Genomic DNA, 18,574 nt, shown 5'->3' with positions numbered 1-18,574 from the left:
AATACTCGCGCCTTTTAATCTTTGAGAGAAGAAATGACAACTTTGTGCGATACGATTTGGAGGTTAAGGCATATGATGGGGTGTATGCTGTGTAAATTTTCTATCAGAAGGATAGTACACGCAAATAGTTTTGTAATTTTGTCTAAATGAATGTATTTTAGTAAAATTTAGTAACCGTTTTACTGTTTCTTAAACATTTTTATAACATGGTAAGCAAAAAAAATAATATGATATAAAAAACTTAGCAGAGGTTAATAATTATTCTTTAAAAATTTACTTTTTATCAGCCAATGTCAAAACATGATATTGAAGTTCCAACTTCGATTCCTGACTTGCTATTGGAAAAACATGCAAATTTCCTACTTTCCTATGGCACTGATAAGGATGAATATGTAAGTATAATACATGACATTTTAACATTATGAAAAGTAAAGATAAATATAGCAAAATTAAAAAATTTTAGATATATTGTATGACAGAACATATGAGAATGTCCGGCATGTACTGGGGTCTAACTGCATTAGATCTTATGGGAAAGTTGGAACAAACTAATCGAAATGAGGTGCTCGAATTTATAGCTCAGTGTCAAACAGAAAGTGGAGGTATAGCTGCAAGCTTACAACATGATCCACACATTCTATATACTTTAAGTGCAATACAAATACTTTGTATCTATGATGCTCTGGATATCATTGATGTAGAAAAAGTTGTAAAATATGTAAAAGAAAGACAACAATCAGATGGAAGTTTCACTGGCGATATTTGGGGAGAAGTTGATATGAGATTTTCTTTTTGTGCTGTGGCAACTTTATCTCTTCTAGTAAGTTAATATTGCATAAATACAAACATAGGTAACAAAATAAAATGTGATTCTATTTTAGCATCGATTGGATGCAATAAATGTGGATAAAGCAGTTGAATTTGTAATGAAGTGTATGAATTTTGATGGTGGTTTTGGATCAAAACCTGGGGCTGAAAGTCATGCTGGTATGATTTACTGTTCCATAGGACTTCTGTCAATAACTGGTAATTTTTATAAAACTATCATTTTGTACAATATAGAGTATTTATTGTTATACAGTATTTATAAATGTTACAAAATAAATTAATGTTTCTAGGTAATCTTCATTTAGTAGATGCAGATCAATTAAGCTGGTGGCTTTGTGAAAGACAGCTACCATCTGGAGGATTAAATGGCAGACCAGAAAAATTACCTGATGTATGTTATTCTTGGTGGGTGCTTTCTGCACTCACCATTCTTGGACGACTTCATTGGGTTAATAAAGATCAGTTGGTATGCATTTTTAAACAATGATATTTGTATAATCTTGTTATGCATTCAATTTTCAGACATATTTAAAATACAAATGAATGTAGATTTGCATCAACCAAAACATCTGAACAAATTTTTTGCAGGTAAAATTTGTACTGGCATGTCAGGATACAGAATCAGGAGGGTTTAGTGATCGTCCAGGAGATGTTGCTGATCCTTTTCACACTCTCTTTGGTTTAACTGCACTGTCCCTCTTAAATACTGACTATCCTCTGAAAAAGATTAATCCAACATATTGCATGCCAGAATACATAATTCAGAGGCTACAACTGAAACCATCGAGGCTTGACCAAAGCAATTGACGTTTAATTAAAAAATCTAATCTTTATTCAAATTGAATATTTATGAACTAATATAAAATAAGAAAATATAGTGTATATCTTTTATATTAATTGTTTCACTGATTATTTTTCATTTTACTAGCCGTCGAAGTTGTACATATATGTTTGATGCAAACAAGACATATGCATTATTAAGAAATTTAAAAATATGATTATTTCTTATGATTCGTAAAAAACTCTTTTGGGCACTTTAATATTACTTTGCATTATTAGAATAATGTGTACAATTTCATGCACAAAAGTCTAAAGGAAATCCATCAAGTATATACAAATTTAATACTACAAAAATTATTCTTAGAATCACCAGCTTTGCTTAAAAATTGCTATACAATACAGAGACTGTCCAAAATAAACGAATATATACGTTCAAAGTGCAAATAAGTTAATACTTTAACAATTGCATGTTGCATCATTTGTAAATGGCTTTTGTAACTATAAATTATACTTGTTAGGGATATGACTTTTTTAGAGGGTACATGTTTTATAATACAGCACAATAACTTACACAAAATCAAAGAATATAAAAATCTACGTGCGCTCAAGAATAAATAAAATGTAATAAAATAAAGTTGTCTCTTAACTGGCTCATCCTTTTGCAAAGAAAAGATAATAACAAAACACGCTTACCAATAATATGATACAATTTTTTATAAAAAAATATTTGTTAAATATATATACAATAGTGTTATATTTATAAATATAAAAATTGAAATAAAATTATGAATAGCATAAATATGTAATATATTATCTTAGAGCTTGTAAAAATAGAAATTTTACATTTTTTGCACGTGATTATTCTTGCTAATGACAATTACATTAATAGAAAATTATTATCATCTTTCCTGACAAATTTTTAATATCTTAATAGGTAAACTTGTGAATTGCATGTGTACTGTTCTCTTTGATATGCTGCATTCTTCAAAAGAAAGTTTATGAAACTCTGTATGAGAAAAAAGAAAATAATAGTTATCACATATTAATTAAAAAATATGATTTTTAATAAATTTAAGAAAATACCTAGTTGATGAAGAAATTGTGAAAAAGTGTCCATGTTACGAATTGTTGCTGCAATAATAGCATATGTATTATTACGAGATAAAAACATTTTTAATCCCACTAGTAATGCATGAAATGAGTCTATGTCATATAAAATATCAGCTCCCATTATTATATCTGGCATAACCCACTCTTCATTAATATATTTGTCAATATCTTCCCATTTTAATTCCATTACTTTAATATTTGTACAATTATATTTTGCTTCCAATTTTAATCTATCAATTTTTGACTGCATTATTTTTTCACCAGGTAATAAGTTAAGCTTAATATTTTCTAAAAGCATTTCAAAGATTTTTTTATGACAATCTGTAAAAATATATTGCTTTGGAAAACATTTTTTAATAGTGCATAATCCTGTAAATCCAACTCCACAACCAAGTTCTAAAATGATTTTTCCAGAAAGTTCATTTTTGTTTTCAATGCACCAGTTAGCTAAGTCAATGGCACCCTATAAATTATTGGTAATAGCACTATGATAAATCACATTATATTGACAATTACATATAATAACTGTATCAAATATACCTGCCAACTACATAATCCTGTAGTCCCTTCTGATATAATATTAGTACTTTCAAATACAGTAATGCAATCTAATTTTTCATCATCTACTATAAAATGACGATAGTGACTAGATTCATCAGGTGATGAAGATATCAAATTGCAATATGTAACATAAATGCTGTCATGAATAACACCACCTTTTTCTTCAATCTAAATTTCAAAGTAGTGTTAATAATGTAAAAGGCGGTACTAATAACACAAATAATTTTACAAATTAACTTTTTATACCTTATTCATGAGCCACTTTAAAAATGCTTTTTGATAAGATGGCTTTATAGGATATTTTTTAATTAAATTACTGTTTACTGTATTTTCCACAATTTCTTGCTGTCTTTCAAGATTAAGAAGATAATCAATATTTTGTTCACAAATCTGAAATTAACATATAATCGTATGGAGCTATTTACAATATTATTTAAAAATTTGATATAAAACTTACATACAAGCAAATTCATTGTATTGATTGGTGTACAACAAAGAAAATATTTCATTAAACAGTTGATATTAAAAGAATAATCCATTTTATTCTATTATAAACATGTACAACCACATCTATGCCTATTTTTGTATTTAATCAATATTATTTCATAACTATTTTAATAGAATTAATTCTCCTGTTCCATAATAAATTATTTACAAAGTTATTCTATTCTATATAAATAAACAAATTCTAAATAACAATATTTCATTAACAAAACATTTAATTCACAGTGTATCATCATTAGCTCTAATAATTTCAACGAAGATAAAAGCCAGAGTGCGTGCCACGCAATTTACCGAATTCAATTACACTAAATTGAATCATGTAGAGTTCAATTACAATGAATTAATTTACATCAAATTGAAATACATGAAGTTGAATTAGGTCAAATTGAAATACGTCAAATTGAATCACATTGAATTAAAACACGTTGAATTGATACGCCTGTGAAGAAGAATAAGCGTACGCTCGCTTATTCTAAACACACCCTAAGGTATATAATGAGTTCGTTTTCTGAAAACGAGAAAAGCCTCAACAAAGTTTGACAGCATTTGACAGTTAACAGTCTTCCTCTGTGGGGAACGGTTTGGTATTGTTTGATTAAAAATTTTAGTAATGTGCACGAATGTATCGTAAATAATTCAATTAAAAGAAACATGATATAAGATGTAATTTATTTATATAAAATAACTAAAATGAAATTAATACAATAATTAAAAACCGACATCGTTGGTCATGGATGACAGTCTTATTCACGTTTTTAAAATACTTGAAAGTTACTGATTCGATAAGGTAAGATTAAATAACATAAAGCTGTAAAGTTTGCAATAACATTTTAAGTATTTTATAATTATAGCTCACTCAGTGTTTGAGACACATTAATAATTCTATAATAGTTACACAATGGCTTCTGCCATGGAGCAACAACAACAACAGCAGCAACAGCAGCAGCAGCAGCAGCAACAGCAACAACAGCAGCAACAGCAACAGCAAACTACTTTAGAATTTTATCAAGCAATGGCTGATTTTAAAAATATGTTTCCACAAATGGATGATGATGTGATCGAGGTAAAATTATTGAATGAAAATTTTGTGTTATATAATATAAATATATAAAACATTTTGTATAAACTATATATTCTGCATGACATGTAATATCATTCAATTCAATATATGTTGATGTTGAAACAAATGTTTTAGGCTGTATTAAGATCTAATCAAGGAGCTGTTGATACGACAATTGATCAGTTACTAACTATGAGTACCGACAATGAAAATGAAAAAATTAGAAGCGAATTAGAACAAAGTGAAAAGTCACCGAGTACCTCAAAATTGCCACCAATAGATTCAAATATATCAATAAAAAGTATACGTAAATGGCAACCTGCTATGTTAGGACCATTACCAGATACATTCCTTAGACTTTCTCAACAAGTTCCAGAAGATAGCTTGGATTCATCATATTTACAAGATAATTCTATGTTAGAAGATGAAAGAATTGCTATGTTTCTTCAGAATGAAGAATTTATGGCTGAACTACGTTGGAATGAAGATTTTCTGTCAACCTTAGAAAATGGTTAGTAATTTGTTATTACAATCCATTCAACTTAAGAAATATGTGTATTGAAAGAAATTATAATTATTACAGACACAAAAATACAAGGAACAAACCTTGAAAAGTGCAGTGGTCAAGTTGGCCACGATGATGAAGATCTTTTTAAAGAAAGACTAAAGAATATGGGAAAAGGTATATAAATGTATACATTTTATGATAATTCTATTATAAAATTCATAATTATGTTTGTGCTTACATTTTAGTGTCCCGACGTAAGTTTGCACAACTTACTAAAGTGTTCACACGCAGTAAAAAACGTGGAGGTAGACAATTATTACCTCCAACAGCTTCTTGCGATGATTTATTGGATCCTGAGGAATCATCTAGATCTCAACCTTAGACATTTGATCAATTTCCTTATTTTATTCACAAAAAACTTCACTAATTGATACTTATAATGATGTGTCGTCCAAAAGTAAGAAAAGCATATCCACATTAATAACTAAATGGAAATTTACGAAAAAAATTTAGATGGAAATAGTTTTACCTATACAGATTGTTTAACAATAAGCTAAAAGTAGCAAAGTTTATGTCCTGAACAATGATTAATACATCAGTACTTACTGGGTTGTTTAAATAACTCTACTCAAAAGCTTAGAAAGATCAAAAAGCAGCATATGTGAATAATACTACTAGATATTATTTTAAAAAAAAAAGAAAAAAATATAAAATTATAAAATATTTCGTATTTTAATAATATATTATAAATAAGAACACATTCTATAAAGCAGCAGTACAATAATTGCTACTGTCATATTGTTAAAATTGGTATATGTGAAATCTTGATGATAAAATTGTCTTTTAATCATAAGAACATACATTTTATTTAAATTTTTATGAATGGTATATTACTGTTAATTTATATTATTTATACATAGTGAAATGTTGATTTTACTTTACGAAATTTATAACTGTTTTTTGACAGAAGCTTTTCACAACTTATTTTTATTTAAAACATGACATTTGTAATTCATAGTAAATGTTGTTAAAGTATAAAATAAACAATACTTACGAGTACTGCATTAATTATACAATGATAGATACAATGAAACTATTAAAATCAAAAAATACATTGAGGAAATTATGATATGTTTAATTTAAAAATGATTCTATAATTCAGAATTGATTGGTATAAAAGTAGACTTTGTTTTATATTGGGAAATCTAACATTATTGTTATAGCAATAATAATATTTTCGAATTTATAAATACATTTCCCAAAAATACCTATTTAGAGGTATAAGTGTAATGAATTCTAGTCTGTTTATCTAGCCATGACTTATTTAATAATAAATATCAAGCGTTGCATTATAACGTTGGCGTAGAAGTTATGTGAACGAACATAATTAAATATGACGATATATCCTACAAATATGAGAATGAATTAAAAAATACTAAACTCAAATATACTGATGTAAAAATAAACCATATAGTTTTTAGTGTCTGATAAATCAAACTTTGTTCAACGTATTAATGTATATTTTTATTTTCTCATTATTGTAATATATAATACAAGTTATGAAAGGTTTACGAAAATAAAATAAAATTTATAGTATATGAAATATTACAAAACTATTTTTTATAAAACATACAATAGTATCATACATTATACAGCAGTAACTAAAAGTATGAAACAAAAATATTTAACAATCTTAACAAACTTAAAATCGACAAACAATTTAACATTGCATTTTATTATATTTTTTATTCTGAAGTGTTACGTATCGGACTGTTTAAAAAATACTCTAGCTCCTGATAAGCTATAATACAATAATTGAAATTCAGCACTTCTTTCTGCTAAACGTTTCAAAGTTAATGCCCTGGTTTGTTGTAATTTTTCATCCCCGTGATCAGTTTTATTTTCTGCAGCCTGTTTTTCAGCATTTATATGCTGTTCAACTGTTTTGAACCAATGCAGACTATCCAATTCTGATGACTGATTTAAAAGGGCATTTATATATGCAATTCCCATTGCAAAACCATCGTCAGTAAAAGCTGCACCTGTTTGGTTTTTCTTAAACATTTTTTCTTTATTTGATATTGAGTTATCTACGAAACTTAACGTTAATGGAGGTATAATAGCATAAAATTGTTGTAGATGGTGGGATTCTGTACTTCGAAAAGCAGAAGCAAATACATCAACAAGAAGTTTGAAATACTGTATACCCTCTGTAAAATTGCGAACCAAATTTGCAATATCATTTTCTAAACATTTTGCTGCAGCTTGAGTGGTTGTACTATACTTTAAATTTTTACACATCAATTCAAATGGTACAGATGAGTTAATATCTGGCAAGAATGAAATGGCATTGGAACTTGCATGTAATCCACCAGACCTAATTAATCGTACATATCCTAATGCATTTCCAATTTGAGTTACCAACTGTCGAAACTGGTCCAAATAACTTAAACCATCAGGCATCATACCCAATTTTCTGATTCCTTTTTGAAATTTTTCTGCTCTTTCATATGTATAAGGTGTTGCTCCATTTTCTCTCTGAATTTTAATAAATCTAATGTCCCTCATTAATCGCGATTTAATGTGTTCATCAAAAAGAAATTGTGAAAATGTATGTAGCTTTATGCGAAGAAATTGATATACAAAGTTAACTGTTGTACTCATAATACCAGTTCCATGTGTTCTAATAGAATTTGCTATGTGTCTAATTCCAATGGTATTTAAATGTTTATTATTACTTGTATGTTCAATGAAAGTTTGTGTATTTAAATTATATAGGTACTTTGAAACAAATACGTGAATATTCCTCATAATTTCTAAAGCATCTAAGCCTTGTTCCAAAGTTTGTGTAGGTAAATGATTTTGTACAGTATCAAGATTTAGTTTATAATAGGCAAGGGCATGCATCATTCTATATGTTTTCCAGTCGTGTAATGCTACTGTTGTAAGATTATAAAACATGTCATCAAGGTAATGTTCAACAAATCGTTTGGCATATATCATACTGCTAGCCAGAGGTAATGGCAATGATCGTACTACTCTCCCACCATCTTTTGCTCCAATATTAAATGGATTAGTAGAATCCAACTTTAAATGTGCATGAACATGAAGTCTTAAATTCGTTTCAATTTCATGACAAACAGGTTCCAATATATTTTTAGTTAACATTTCTTTTAATTGTATGATTCTTTTCTTCTTTAAATCTAATCCTTCTTGTTCACTGATAGTACTGTTAAATGCATTAAACAAATGAACGATATGATTTATGCTTAAATTACTGTCTGTAACAGAAGAAAAATAAGCCGGAATTATGTTTTGATGATGCATTAATATAGAATAATCACAGAATTCAGAAATAATATTATGCAATTCGGCGATAGTATCATAATTATCTAATAAAAATCTTAATTTAATCATATCTTCTTCTTTAAAAGTATCTGTTAATTGACTAGCACATGCTAGAGCACATCTGATTATTAATCTTCTATCTGCACTGGCTGGTCCATTCAATAATCTCATACTTAAACCTACCAATGATAATGCATCTAATTTTTCTTTACTGTAGCCTTTATCTTTTTGAGTTAAACTTCTTCTTGCAGTTTCTAATATAGTTAAAATATAATAACTCAAATACTGTACTACTTGGCTTTGTGATTGCACTATTACTGGTCCCAACATGTAAAATATAGTTTGCAAAGATTTTTGTACTTCTATTAGTCTACATATTAACTGGACAGTATTACGATTCATAGGTTTAATAAGAGTTGCATGCATATTCATTATAAAAGATATGATTTCTTTAATTTGAGATAGCAGATTAACTAAATCTAAAAGTAAGGACTGTTTTTGACCAATCAACAAATCTGAAACCTGAGGACCAGTCTTTATAAGAAGATTTTGCATTTCAATGCACCATGTTACTGCTCTATGAATCAAATTGTTCACAGTCTGAGATAGTTTTTGTGTCCTTACAGACAATATCTTTTCACCCACTTGTGAACTAATCACATTTCCAATTTCCTTTGGTAAGAAATCACTTAAAAATTTGCTTGGAATCCACATAACATTTCCAATCAAAGTTACAGCATAAAACTTTTTATTATTCTCAAGCACTCGTTTAATTAATCTTTTATCACACGTGCCAAATAATTTTATTACTACAACAATGCCAATGTTTACCCTAATCCAATTTTTGTTCAATGCCATGTTATCATTAGATTTATTTTCTATATCTGACATTAAGTTTTTCAAATAGCTAGTAATTTGTTCGCTCATCACAGGTCCTTTGCTTACATCCATTAAATGTTCAACTGTTTTAATAAATAAAACTTTCTTCAATAACTGTTCTTGTAAATCTTTTAGCAACTTATCAAATGTATGAAGCTTTGATTCACTGATGCCAAATTGCAATGGATTATGCATAACAGAACGTACTTGTATTCTATACTTTTTCCATTGCTCCAATAATGATGGTTGAGATTCAACAATTTCATCTAATGTTAAAACAATTACAAACAGATTGATGAAATGTTCTATTAATACAGGTAAATAAACATCATTAGTATCGCTTGATAGACTAGATAATTGTTCAGTAGTTAAACGTGCCACTGTCCATATTCTGTTTACAAAGACAAATAGATCTTGCAAATCAGACAGAAGAGATGTAATATTATACTGATTATCCTCAATGTCTCTTTCACCATGAGTAAATAACTTTTTATAAAAAGTTTTAGCTTCCATTTCTAGAAGTCTAATTTCTCTGCATGTCCCAGCAACAGCAGCAAGCAATTTTGATAGAAATTTATTTTCCATTTCTATTAAACACATAAGACTAATATCTTCAATGGGTTTATATATAAGTCGAAGAGGACCTTCCATAAAATATTCCAATGTGGAATCCTTTTTCCATGTCTTTTCTGCTAAGTTATCCAAAAATTCTCCATACTTTCGTAAATGTATTGCACCAGCTGCTTTGTATATGGTTTCATCCTTTCTTGAGTTCCACGCAGAAGATTCTATCATTGTTAGGCCGTTTATTTGTGTAACATTAATCAGACTATATCTCAAAATGCTGATTTCATTAGCGAATGAAATAATATACAAAATATAATTACTAAATTCGTATCATGTTCCTTAATACTTGTTTAATAGTACCTTCAATGAGTAATATCTGTAATATTTTAAGTCAAATTATTGTGCTACTTCCAGCATATTGATAAATGCACAATATTAGAAATTGGATTTACAAATAGTTGATAAATAATCTTATTTTAAAATTAATATATTAACACCTTTTTTAATGTATTTGAATTTTTCCAAAAATACAAAATTAACCAAAGTTTAAATAATACTTATATAAATAAAGTTCATAACAAATCTGTCAGTATGATACATGTTTCCAAATTTCTAGGGAATTTTATAAATCGTTGTTACTGCACTTTCTCGATAAATTTCAATTACTTTCAATTCACTCTTGAAACCATCGTTCAATGACTACGTTTCCATCGAGGGTTCAAATCGGGTCAGAGTCGGGTTAGAGTCGGGTTTGAGTAGCGGGTTGGAGTTGCGGCAGGGTTGAACATTACCAACTGCACAAAGTCAACTACCATATTCTGACATGTAAAGGAGAGCAATATTAATTTTACAATATCAAAATAACATACAAAAATTATTTCTCAGATTACAAGATCACCGACAAAAAGTAATAATAACCTCTTCTACACCGATTAATACAACACGTGATACACAATGCAATTTGGATTTGTTATGTTGGCAACACGAACTCGACTCTTGTCGTTTTCACCGAACCCAATTGAACACTACCCTAAAATTTTGTAGGGTAGAGTTCAACTAAACCTTTGGTGTTTCCACCGTAAAAGCGTTCACCCCAACCCGACTCTAACCCGACTCTGACCCGATTTGAACCCTCGATGGAAACGTAGTCAATGAAAAATCGTACACAGACTACTATTAACAAATAATAGTCTAAATATAATACTAATATATGTATAATATCTTATTTCTCAAAATCAAAGATAAATGTTGGGTGATTTCTTCCCCTATATAATACTTGTCAAAAGAAAGCTTATACGATGCATATGAATGTGCTTACACTCTGTGATCTTCTATTTAATATATCTTTCCATATCATTACTTTCTTTATTTGTCCATATATTTTTGTTCACTATAAATATGACCGATAGAATAACAACGAATCATGGAGAGGCAGCACAAGATGGTGGGGAAACTTTCAGAGCTCATTTGAGCTTCACAAACGCTAAATATTTTTGTGAATTTATAGTTTGTACAGTTTTTAATGTTCATTACTTCTTTTGTTTAGAATTACTGTTGGGATAATACATACTAGAAAATAGTATATAATGTGCATAAAGTAGCCAAAAACAAGTTAATATGCATACTGTATTAACTAATGGAATTTATTAATAATAGACACATATAAATAAGTCTGAAAAAGAAACACTAACTGCAATTACATACGAAATGCATGTAAGGTTTTTAAACTAACAATAAAAGTGTTTTATTACACTTGTTATTGAAAATCTAAAGAATATATAAAATCTTTGCATTGTAACTTTATTGATTTTGTTAAAATTGACTGAAGTTGTATATGTATAGCGACAAGACAATGATGTTGCATAAAACAAACATAAAATTATGTCGTCTTTGTGGCAAAGAAAAACAACAAGGCACAGATTTATTTGCCGACAAAGTTAAAGGAACTGTATTAATGTCAATTATAAATAAGTACTTCTCTAAGGAGGTATAAATTTCAGTGAATTGCAAAATTCATATCTTTCCAGCAATATTTATAATATTCTCTTATTCCAGGTAATAAATATTTCTAATTCCGATGCATTTTCTAAATATGTTTGTCTAGATTGCGAACAAAAAATTTATATATTTGATGAGTTCTACTTGATGGTAGCAAATGTGCAAAAACAGCTGACTGCTCCATCTTTAGAAATTGATTTTGCAGAAGTATGATATACCTTCTAACTGTTTATACCTATTTCATTTTGAATGACATATTAAGCATATTCAGTCTAAGTAAATTTCAAAATAATTTACTTTTTAGGATATGTTATGTCAGTTGAAAGTAAATGATACAATACCAAAAAATACTTTAAGTAAAGAAGGAATAAGAAAAAATATATGTCCAATATGCGCTAAAAGCTTTAGATGCCAGGCTCATTTAATCAGGCATAAACGTATTCATACTGGACAACGACCTTTCGTTTGCAATGTTGGTAGCACAATTATTATTATTGTTGTACAATAATTATTAGTTTAGATTACAATAAGAAACTATATTGGCTTTAATACATAACATTTTTAGATCTGTAAAATGTCATTCAATCAACAAGAAATATTAATGAAACATAAAGAGAGACATGAAGGTAAAAAGCAATTTCGATGCGCCAATTGTCATCAGTCATTCCGTTATAAAGTGTCATTAAAATCTCACATGATAAGTTTTCACATGGATATGGAACAATCTGTTAACAATCAAAATTTACAAGCAGCAGACAATTCATTTGTTTGTTCAGAATGTGGTAAACAATTTGTGACAAAATATAAGTTACAGAGGCATTCACGATGTCATACAGGAGAAAGACCTTATCACTGTACATTTTGTTTAAAAACATTTTCACAAACAGGAAATTTAAAAGTACATCAGGTAAAATATCATCAAATATCTAGCTCATTAACAGAGATAAGAAGACAGACCCAGTTTGATAATCAGATTGTTGGCTGTGATGTACCTACTGAATTAAATAATTTTCATACAATAAATATGTCCGAAATTGAGTTACAAAACACAATAAATGAAACGATAAATTCTACAGAACAAAGTAGTTCGTATGCTACAAAAATGTATGAGAATTCTTTGTATATTGATGAAGAAATTGAGACAATACTGGATCGTGATCTTGGCCATTTAGAACAAAATAAATATCCTACAAATTTACAAGATAAATTATCTCTTTGTTTGAAACAACCAGAAACTCCTGAACTACTAAATAGTTTGTTATATGATGATGGATAATTTCCTGAACCCAATTAAGTATTAACTGCTTATTTCTAATAATGTTATTTTTCTCTAATACTTACAAACGAATAATCCACATATTTATAATCATAAAGTTCTATGATCTCTATATTGGTAAGTTACTAAATACTATGTATATATACTCTTTTCAATATTTTATTAAAATATATAAAATCTTGTAAAGATATAAAATAGAACTTATACAATGTTAAGTACACATTAACAATAACATGCAATCATTTTCAAGTAATTTAATTGTTTAAATTATACATAATAATGAAATATTATAAATTTATTGATTTCACATATGTTTTTTTACAAATTTATGAAAGTTTAAAATTATTTATATGAAGCAATAATGTTTTTATATCTTTTTATTGATAGTACGTAACAAACTTTTTTTTCTTACATACTTTTATTTAATAAAACAATTATGCTAATCCACAGGAGTCAATGTTTATTTTAGTATCATAATATCATAAATACATTAATAAAGAATATTTAATTGTCCAGTGCTTGTGGCATAAACTAATCCTTGTCCAGGTTGCGGCGCCCATCTGGTGCAATTTATAGCTTTATAAACTCTCATTTCATGATCATTGTGTAATAATTCCCTATCAATTACCATAGTACCGTTCTTTCTTAAATGTTTAATGTGTAAATCAGTCATAATTAAATCTCTGGGATGCCAAAGAATACTGTATGTTTTCCAATCATTTTGAAATTCTTCATTTACAAGTCTATAGATCTGAATACTTCCTGGCAAACCAACTAAAAGGTGTTGTTGTGTTGGTGAAATTGATACAGAAAGCGAGGGCTTGCATCTTTTTGTCGAATACATTCTTTTTCCCAATGTTTCCCATTCTAAACTGTATATTCCTAAAAAATCTACGAATTAACAGAGTAAACTGACATGTTTATATGCATATTATTTTTAAATTATTTACCTAACATAGTATTGAAATTTGTTGCTAATAATTTTCCATCCGAAGAAATGTCTATACTACCATCATTAAAAATGTGACATTCAGGGACAACAATATTTTTTTCGGCTACAATATACAAGCACTTTATTAACAAGTTATAAAATAATTATATGAAGAGAATAAATATAAAGTATTTACAATTTGTAATGTCAGGCATTTCGCCAGTAGAAAAATCCCATGCTTGTACACGGTAACTCGCATGATTTGAGATTGTTCCTAGAAAATAAAATGTTTTACCTTACTGGCGATACTCCCTCATTATCATAGCATACCTTTCTGTATCATATTTAATTCATTATTTCCATGTATACCTCTAATCCCGAATTTGGAAGTATTATTACATCCAAACCAACGAGAGTGTAGAATTCCCATCCTTGATTCAGAGGTTTCAGAATTGGAATCTAAGCAAGAACAGGACGAATTTGTTGAATTAGAAAATAAACCATTATTATGATTTACTATTTGTTTGATCCTGGGTTGAATAATATTTTTTACTTGCATATAAGGATCAAGTCTGGGACAGAAATCTTAGAAAAATGGGTTGTGAAAAATTTCTTCTAAATATTTTACTTCTTGACTTCAGGATCCTGGCAAAGAGAAATCGCATTTTACACATTTTTGGAAACCAAATATCTATTGTATTTGTTTCTCCTGTCCAAAACAACATAAGACAAACAAGGACTTGAAGTATTCGGTCCCCAGACTTGACTCTTAATATTTGAGATGTTCTTGGTGTGGAATTACCAGATATGTTATCGATGAAGTTAGAAATATTAGGTAAGCATGGTTCAACTCTACCCACTGTACTAGTAGAAAAAGTTAAGTTTGTATCAGTATTATTATTATCTGATAATGTGGAATGAGCATTTCTGCTTCCAGTGAACTGCTGCACTTTTTTCACTAAAATGTCGCATAAACTATCACATGATTGTAATGAATTATTTGTTTGCAAATGAGGTACACATTTCACGTTTTCTTTGGTTTCGCTACCATTAGTAACGACTGATTTCGTACAATTTCCATTACAATTATTTTTAAAACCTGTAAATCCTTTTGAAGTAGATGGTTGACATTGAGTGTCAATTTTTTGATCAATATTACTGTCTTCTTTTTTGTAAGTTCCTAAAAGTTGTTCATAGTTTCTAACTGTTTCATTTTGAGAATTTGAAGGAATATTTGAAATAGATTTTAATGAGGTATCACTATCATTAACATTTAGTTCTATAGCTTTTTCGTCATTAATCTTTTTGTCTGTAGAAATAAATGCATTTAATGGCCTAATCTGACGGAAGCTTTCCCGGGTCCTAAAATAATAAAAATAAGACATATCACTTGAAAACCGTAATTTTTAATAGTCTAAATCATAACTTACCACAAAGCAATATCAATGTAACGATGAAGTAATTCGATTTGCTGATGAACTTTTAAAATTTCTTTAGATTCTGAACTTTGAAGAGGTAATAATTGTGGTCTTACATTCTCCTCTTCGCTTTTTCTTTCTAATTGTTCTAAGCTACTGCTATTTACAATAGACATTTCAGTATTATGAAGATAACTTTCGTCAGATTTTTTATTGTCTAGTAATTTATTGTTTATAGTTTCATTATTAATATTATACTTCAAAACAGTATTATTAGTTTCTGCATTTGAATTAGAATTTGTTTTATCTACATTTTCGCAATTACTTTTTGAATTACTAATTTGTACAAAATCTTTATTATGATTCTCTACAGTGACAGTATTAAGTAGATTATTTGTTGATGGATTAGTTTGTACAGGCTCGGTGGCATTGGTTCTAGAGGATTCACTTTTATGATTACTCGAATTTCGAAGATAATTACTTTGGCCACTACCTAAAAATGCACGTAGGCTATGTCGTATTCGGGACCTTGAAACACTTGCAGATCTAAAATTTTGTCATTCATATTACAATGTAGCAGAAAACGTGTAATGAGTTAAATGATTATTATATGTACCTTCCTACATTGCTGCCCTGTTCTTGGCTGTTTTCCTGGTATTGAATGTTTTTAATACCTGTTATTAATTTTTCCCCTAAACTGTCAAAAGCCACATATCTGAAACATATTGCAAAATATTATTACAAATTAGTTAAAAATATATAAAACTTTTAAGTAAATTGTCAAAATTTACCTTACACTTTCCCTTTCCGTTTTGGTAGTTACTACTGCAAATGGTTTTGATTGATTCCAATCCCAAAAATGTATTTCATTACATAATGCTATAACAAGTATCTCTGCAGTTGGATGAAAGGCAAGGGATGATATGCAGCTCATATTTTTTGAATTCCATACTTTATTACCACCCTATGTAAGGAAGATATAAGTTACAATTACATTGAAAAATGCCATTTAAAAATTAATTGTTATTCATGTAAATACTGACATTTAAATTCCAAACACGAACTTGACCACCAAGGCAGCCAGAAGCTAGTATTTGACTAGAAGAGGGATGAAATGCTATGCACCATGGAGTACGTGGATGACCAGAAAGAATTTCAATATTTTTCCCAGTTGCAATTTCAGAAATATAGACATTATGATTACCATGTATCGATGCCATTTTAGTTCTAAAATTTATAATCTTTTATGTCTAACAGATTCAACTTTTAATGGCAATATTCAACATGATATCTATTTTAATTTTTACCCATCAGGACTAAAAGCCATCATAAAGGTTGATCTGGGGATTCCAGGCAAATCACATTGCTATAAGAAAATAAATTTAATAATTCTAATTACTTTACTTTGATTTATAACTATTCTGTATTTACCAATTCCTTGTGATCCTTTAGAATTAGATGCCTTTCAGCTATTAATTCTAATTCACGCGTGCCAGTTTTATGTGATATATGAAATCCAAAATCTCTGAACATTAAGTTATGAATTATGTTCTTTGATTTACTGGGTTGAAGCAATTCTGGTCTCTTGTTGACTTTCTCCATTTAGTATGATTATTTTATCTACAATATAAATAAATTTTTATCATAATAAAATATTCACCTGAATTTGAAACACTGAACAAATTTTAAAATCCAATAAACTTAACTAATGAAGATAACAACTTGCACTGTTGTATCACCACATTAATTTAAACTTTACATCTTAAATGATTTCCACTATTACCTTTTAATTTGTCAAACATTCTTCACAAAGTTCATTATACATTTTTAATTATTATTCATCATAAAATATATTATTGTATACAATTCAGATGACACATACAAAAATTATATAAATATCAATAATAAACAGAATTTTTGGAAATGAAAATATATAAAATGTAATAAATCAAATGAAAGAATGTGGATGCACAATTTATCATACAATATATTTATTTGTTTAAAACTATTATTTAATATACATATAACAATACATGGGAAGCTGATTATTATTTTATAGTATATCTATTGTTACCTGAAGATATTTGTAAATTAAAGTTAGTTTTTAATTGTTCAAAGATTAAGTCTTTCTTATCTTTGATTAAAAATTATTAATTACAATTGTATTTCAAAACACTTCTTTCAGCTGAACAATGGAAAATACGTTTTCTGACCTGTAGTATCGAATAACACGGTTGGTTCCATAAAAAATCGTTTTCACAAAACTAGGGAACGCACTTTATAAAATATATCTGTAAATGCACGACTCAGGCATACTGAAAAATTTCTTTTTTACCTTTTTATTCTCATAGACGTGTTTATATACAATAAATTGAGAACAATTCATATGCTATGACGTACATATTTAGGGTCGCATCACTTTCACGCAGCTTGACTAACATAAGCTCAAAAGATTCCCCACCCACTGACGAGATATTGATTGTGTTTTTTCGCGCATGTGCCGCGATTTTAACCTCAGTAAAGTGCAAGTTTCAGTAAAATGGGGTACCTTAATCACTCTACATAATTTTTCAAAGATTTTTATAATTTAGATGTGAAATATAAATGTATAGGTTGAGTTAAAACCTTATCAGTTTTGTCCTGGTGCCTTGTTTCGTAACGGCTGCTTTTTCGCTGCTTTCCCGCCAAAAACACTACGCTCCATAGTGGCGCAGCTAAATAGATACGATCCTTTTCCCGCAATGTGTTAGTCCACTATCACTTCATATACATGGTGCACAATTAATATACCGATACAATTTTTGTA

The 18,574-nt window shown here is 28.5% G+C and overlaps 6 protein-coding genes across 15 annotated transcripts; 3 read left to right on the top strand and 3 right to left on the bottom strand.

Moving 5' to 3' along the window:
• The first annotated feature begins 48 nt into the window (after positions 1–48).
• Positions 49–1,725, top strand: betaggt-II (geranylgeranyl transferase type-2 subunit beta). Its single transcript, XM_003705475.3, has 6 exons — positions 49–209; positions 288–392; positions 464–820; positions 882–1,026; positions 1,119–1,294; positions 1,417–1,725. The coding sequence occupies exons 1-6, from the start codon at positions 207–209 to the stop codon at positions 1,633–1,635; spliced, it is 1,005 nt and encodes a 334-aa protein (XP_003705523.1). The 5' UTR covers positions 49–206; the 3' UTR covers positions 1,636–1,725.
• Positions 1,048–4,226, bottom strand: LOC100875757 (protein-lysine N-methyltransferase EEF2KMT). The gene is made up of 5 exons (XM_012290464.2): positions 3,741–4,226; positions 3,526–3,669; positions 3,259–3,447; positions 2,692–3,181; positions 1,048–2,614 (listed from the first exon to the last, which is right to left on the bottom strand). The coding sequence occupies exons 1-5, from the start codon at positions 3,816–3,818 to the stop codon at positions 2,508–2,510; spliced, it is 1,008 nt and encodes a 335-aa protein (XP_012145854.1). The 5' UTR covers positions 3,819–4,226; the 3' UTR covers positions 1,048–2,507.
• Positions 4,227–4,313: 87 nt separating this feature from the next.
• Positions 4,314–10,963, top strand: LOC100875871 (CUE domain-containing protein 1). Of its 2 annotated transcripts, none has more exons than XM_003705499.3 (5): positions 4,314–4,570; positions 4,675–4,846; positions 4,979–5,354; positions 5,427–5,525; positions 5,597–10,963. In XM_003705499.3, the coding sequence occupies exons 1-5, from the start codon at positions 4,518–4,520 to the stop codon at positions 5,731–5,733; spliced, it is 837 nt and encodes a 278-aa protein (XP_003705547.3). In that variant the 5' UTR covers positions 4,314–4,517; the 3' UTR covers positions 5,734–10,963. The 2 variants fall into 2 exon arrangements, with proteins under 2 accessions (XP_003705547.3, XP_012145856.2); XM_012290466.2 differs by having other exon boundaries at positions 4,320–4,570; positions 4,635–4,846.
• On the bottom strand, positions 7,071–10,373 carry SWIP (strumpellin and WASH-interacting protein). Its single transcript, XM_003705476.3, has one exon. The coding sequence runs from the start codon at positions 10,371–10,373 to the stop codon at positions 7,110–7,112; it is 3,264 nt and encodes a 1,087-aa protein (XP_003705524.2). The 3' UTR covers positions 7,071–7,109.
• Positions 10,964–11,596: 633 nt separating the features above from the next.
• On the top strand, positions 11,597–14,118 carry LOC100883004 (zinc finger protein 217). 4 transcript variants are annotated; one of them, XM_012290469.2, is made up of 5 exons: positions 11,597–11,858; positions 11,988–12,132; positions 12,201–12,350; positions 12,448–12,615; positions 12,709–14,118. In XM_012290469.2, the coding sequence occupies exons 2-5, from the start codon at positions 11,998–12,000 to the stop codon at positions 13,417–13,419; spliced, it is 1,164 nt and encodes a 387-aa protein (XP_012145859.1). In that variant the 5' UTR covers positions 11,597–11,858; positions 11,988–11,997; the 3' UTR covers positions 13,420–14,118. The 4 variants fall into 4 exon arrangements, with proteins under 4 accessions (XP_012145859.1, XP_003705525.1, XP_012145861.1 ...); XM_003705477.3 differs by having other exon boundaries at positions 11,598–12,132; XM_012290471.2 differs by lacking the exon at positions 11,988–12,132 and having other exon boundaries at positions 11,600–11,858; positions 12,250–12,350.
• On the bottom strand, positions 13,860–18,527 carry LOC100875982 (uncharacterized). Of its 6 annotated transcripts, none has more exons than XM_012290475.2 (12): positions 18,394–18,527; positions 17,200–17,388; positions 17,076–17,134; positions 16,812–16,995; positions 16,560–16,732; positions 16,385–16,483; positions 15,781–16,314; positions 15,153–15,712; positions 14,681–14,809; positions 14,547–14,624; positions 14,370–14,474; positions 13,860–14,310 (listed from the first exon to the last, which is right to left on the bottom strand). In XM_012290475.2, exons 2-12 carry the CDS (start codon positions 17,368–17,370, stop codon positions 13,910–13,912), a joined length of 2,493 nt encoding a protein of 830 aa, XP_012145865.2. In that variant the 5' UTR covers positions 17,371–17,388; positions 18,394–18,527; the 3' UTR covers positions 13,860–13,909. The 6 variants fall into 6 exon arrangements, with proteins under 6 accessions (XP_012145865.2, XP_076397678.1, XP_012145864.2 ...); XM_076541563.1 differs by lacking the exon at positions 18,394–18,527 and adding an exon at positions 18,104–18,261 and having other exon boundaries at positions 14,720–14,809; XM_012290474.2 differs by lacking the exon at positions 18,394–18,527 and adding an exon at positions 18,104–18,260.
• Between the last annotated feature and the right edge of the window lie 47 nt (positions 18,528–18,574).

The sequence above is a fragment of the Megachile rotundata genome, chromosome 16, assembly GCF_050947335.1.
Source record: "Megachile rotundata isolate GNS110a chromosome 16, iyMegRotu1, whole genome shotgun sequence".
Taxonomy (NCBI): Eukaryota; Metazoa; Arthropoda; class Insecta; order Hymenoptera; family Megachilidae; genus Megachile; species Megachile rotundata.
Note: the sequence above shows the minus strand (reverse complement) of the source record. Positions and strands in the feature narration are given on the sequence as shown.

Bases quoted from the DNA above. Each gene is read 5' to 3' on its own strand.
- betaggt-II (XM_003705475.3), top strand. The intron at 393-463 runs GTAAGTATAATA...AAAAAATTTTAG, and splicing joins GCACTGATAAGGATGAATAT to ATATATTGTATGACAGAACA. The intron at 821-881 runs GTAAGTTAATAT...ATTCTATTTTAG, and splicing joins TGGCAACTTTATCTCTTCTA to CATCGATTGGATGCAATAAA.
- LOC100875757 (XM_012290464.2), bottom strand. From the start codon at position 3,818: ATGGATTATTCTTTTAATATCAACTGTTTAATGAAATATTTTCTTTGT. The intron at 3,182-3,258 runs GTATATTTGATA...AATAATTTATAG, and splicing joins CAGGATTATGTAGTTGGCAG to GGTGCCATTGACTTAGCTAA. The intron at 2,615-2,691 runs GTATTTTCTTAA...TTTCTCATACAG, and splicing joins ACAATTTCTTCATCAACTAG to AGTTTCATAAACTTTCTTTT.
- LOC100875871 (XM_003705499.3), top strand. From the start codon at position 4,518: ATGACAGTCTTATTCACGTTTTTAAAATACTTGAAAGTTACTGATTCG. The intron at 4,571-4,674 runs GTAAGATTAAAT...ATTCTATAATAG, and splicing joins AAAGTTACTGATTCGATAAG to TTACACAATGGCTTCTGCCA. The intron at 5,355-5,426 runs GTTAGTAATTTG...TAATTATTACAG, and splicing joins TCTGTCAACCTTAGAAAATG to ACACAAAAATACAAGGAACA.
- SWIP (XM_003705476.3), bottom strand. From the start codon at position 10,373: ATGATAGAATCTTCTGCGTGGAACTCAAGAAAGGATGAAACCATATAC.
- LOC100883004 (XM_003705477.3), top strand. From the start codon at position 11,980: ATGTATAGCGACAAGACAATGATGTTGCATAAAACAAACATAAAATTA. The intron at 12,351-12,447 runs GTATGATATACC...TTTACTTTTTAG, and splicing joins TAGAAATTGATTTTGCAGAA to GATATGTTATGTCAGTTGAA. The intron at 12,616-12,708 runs GTTGGTAGCACA...TAACATTTTTAG, and splicing joins AACGACCTTTCGTTTGCAAT to ATCTGTAAAATGTCATTCAA.
- LOC100875982 (XM_012290475.2), bottom strand. From the start codon at position 17,370: ATGGAGAAAGTCAACAAGAGACCAGAATTGCTTCAACCCAGTAAATCA. The intron at 16,315-16,384 runs GTACATATAATA...ACAAAATTTTAG, and splicing joins CAGGGCAGCAATGTAGGAAG to ATCTGCAAGTGTTTCAAGGT. The intron at 15,713-15,780 runs GTAAGTTATGAT...TTATTATTTTAG, and splicing joins TACATTGATATTGCTTTGTG to GACCCGGGAAAGCTTCCGTC.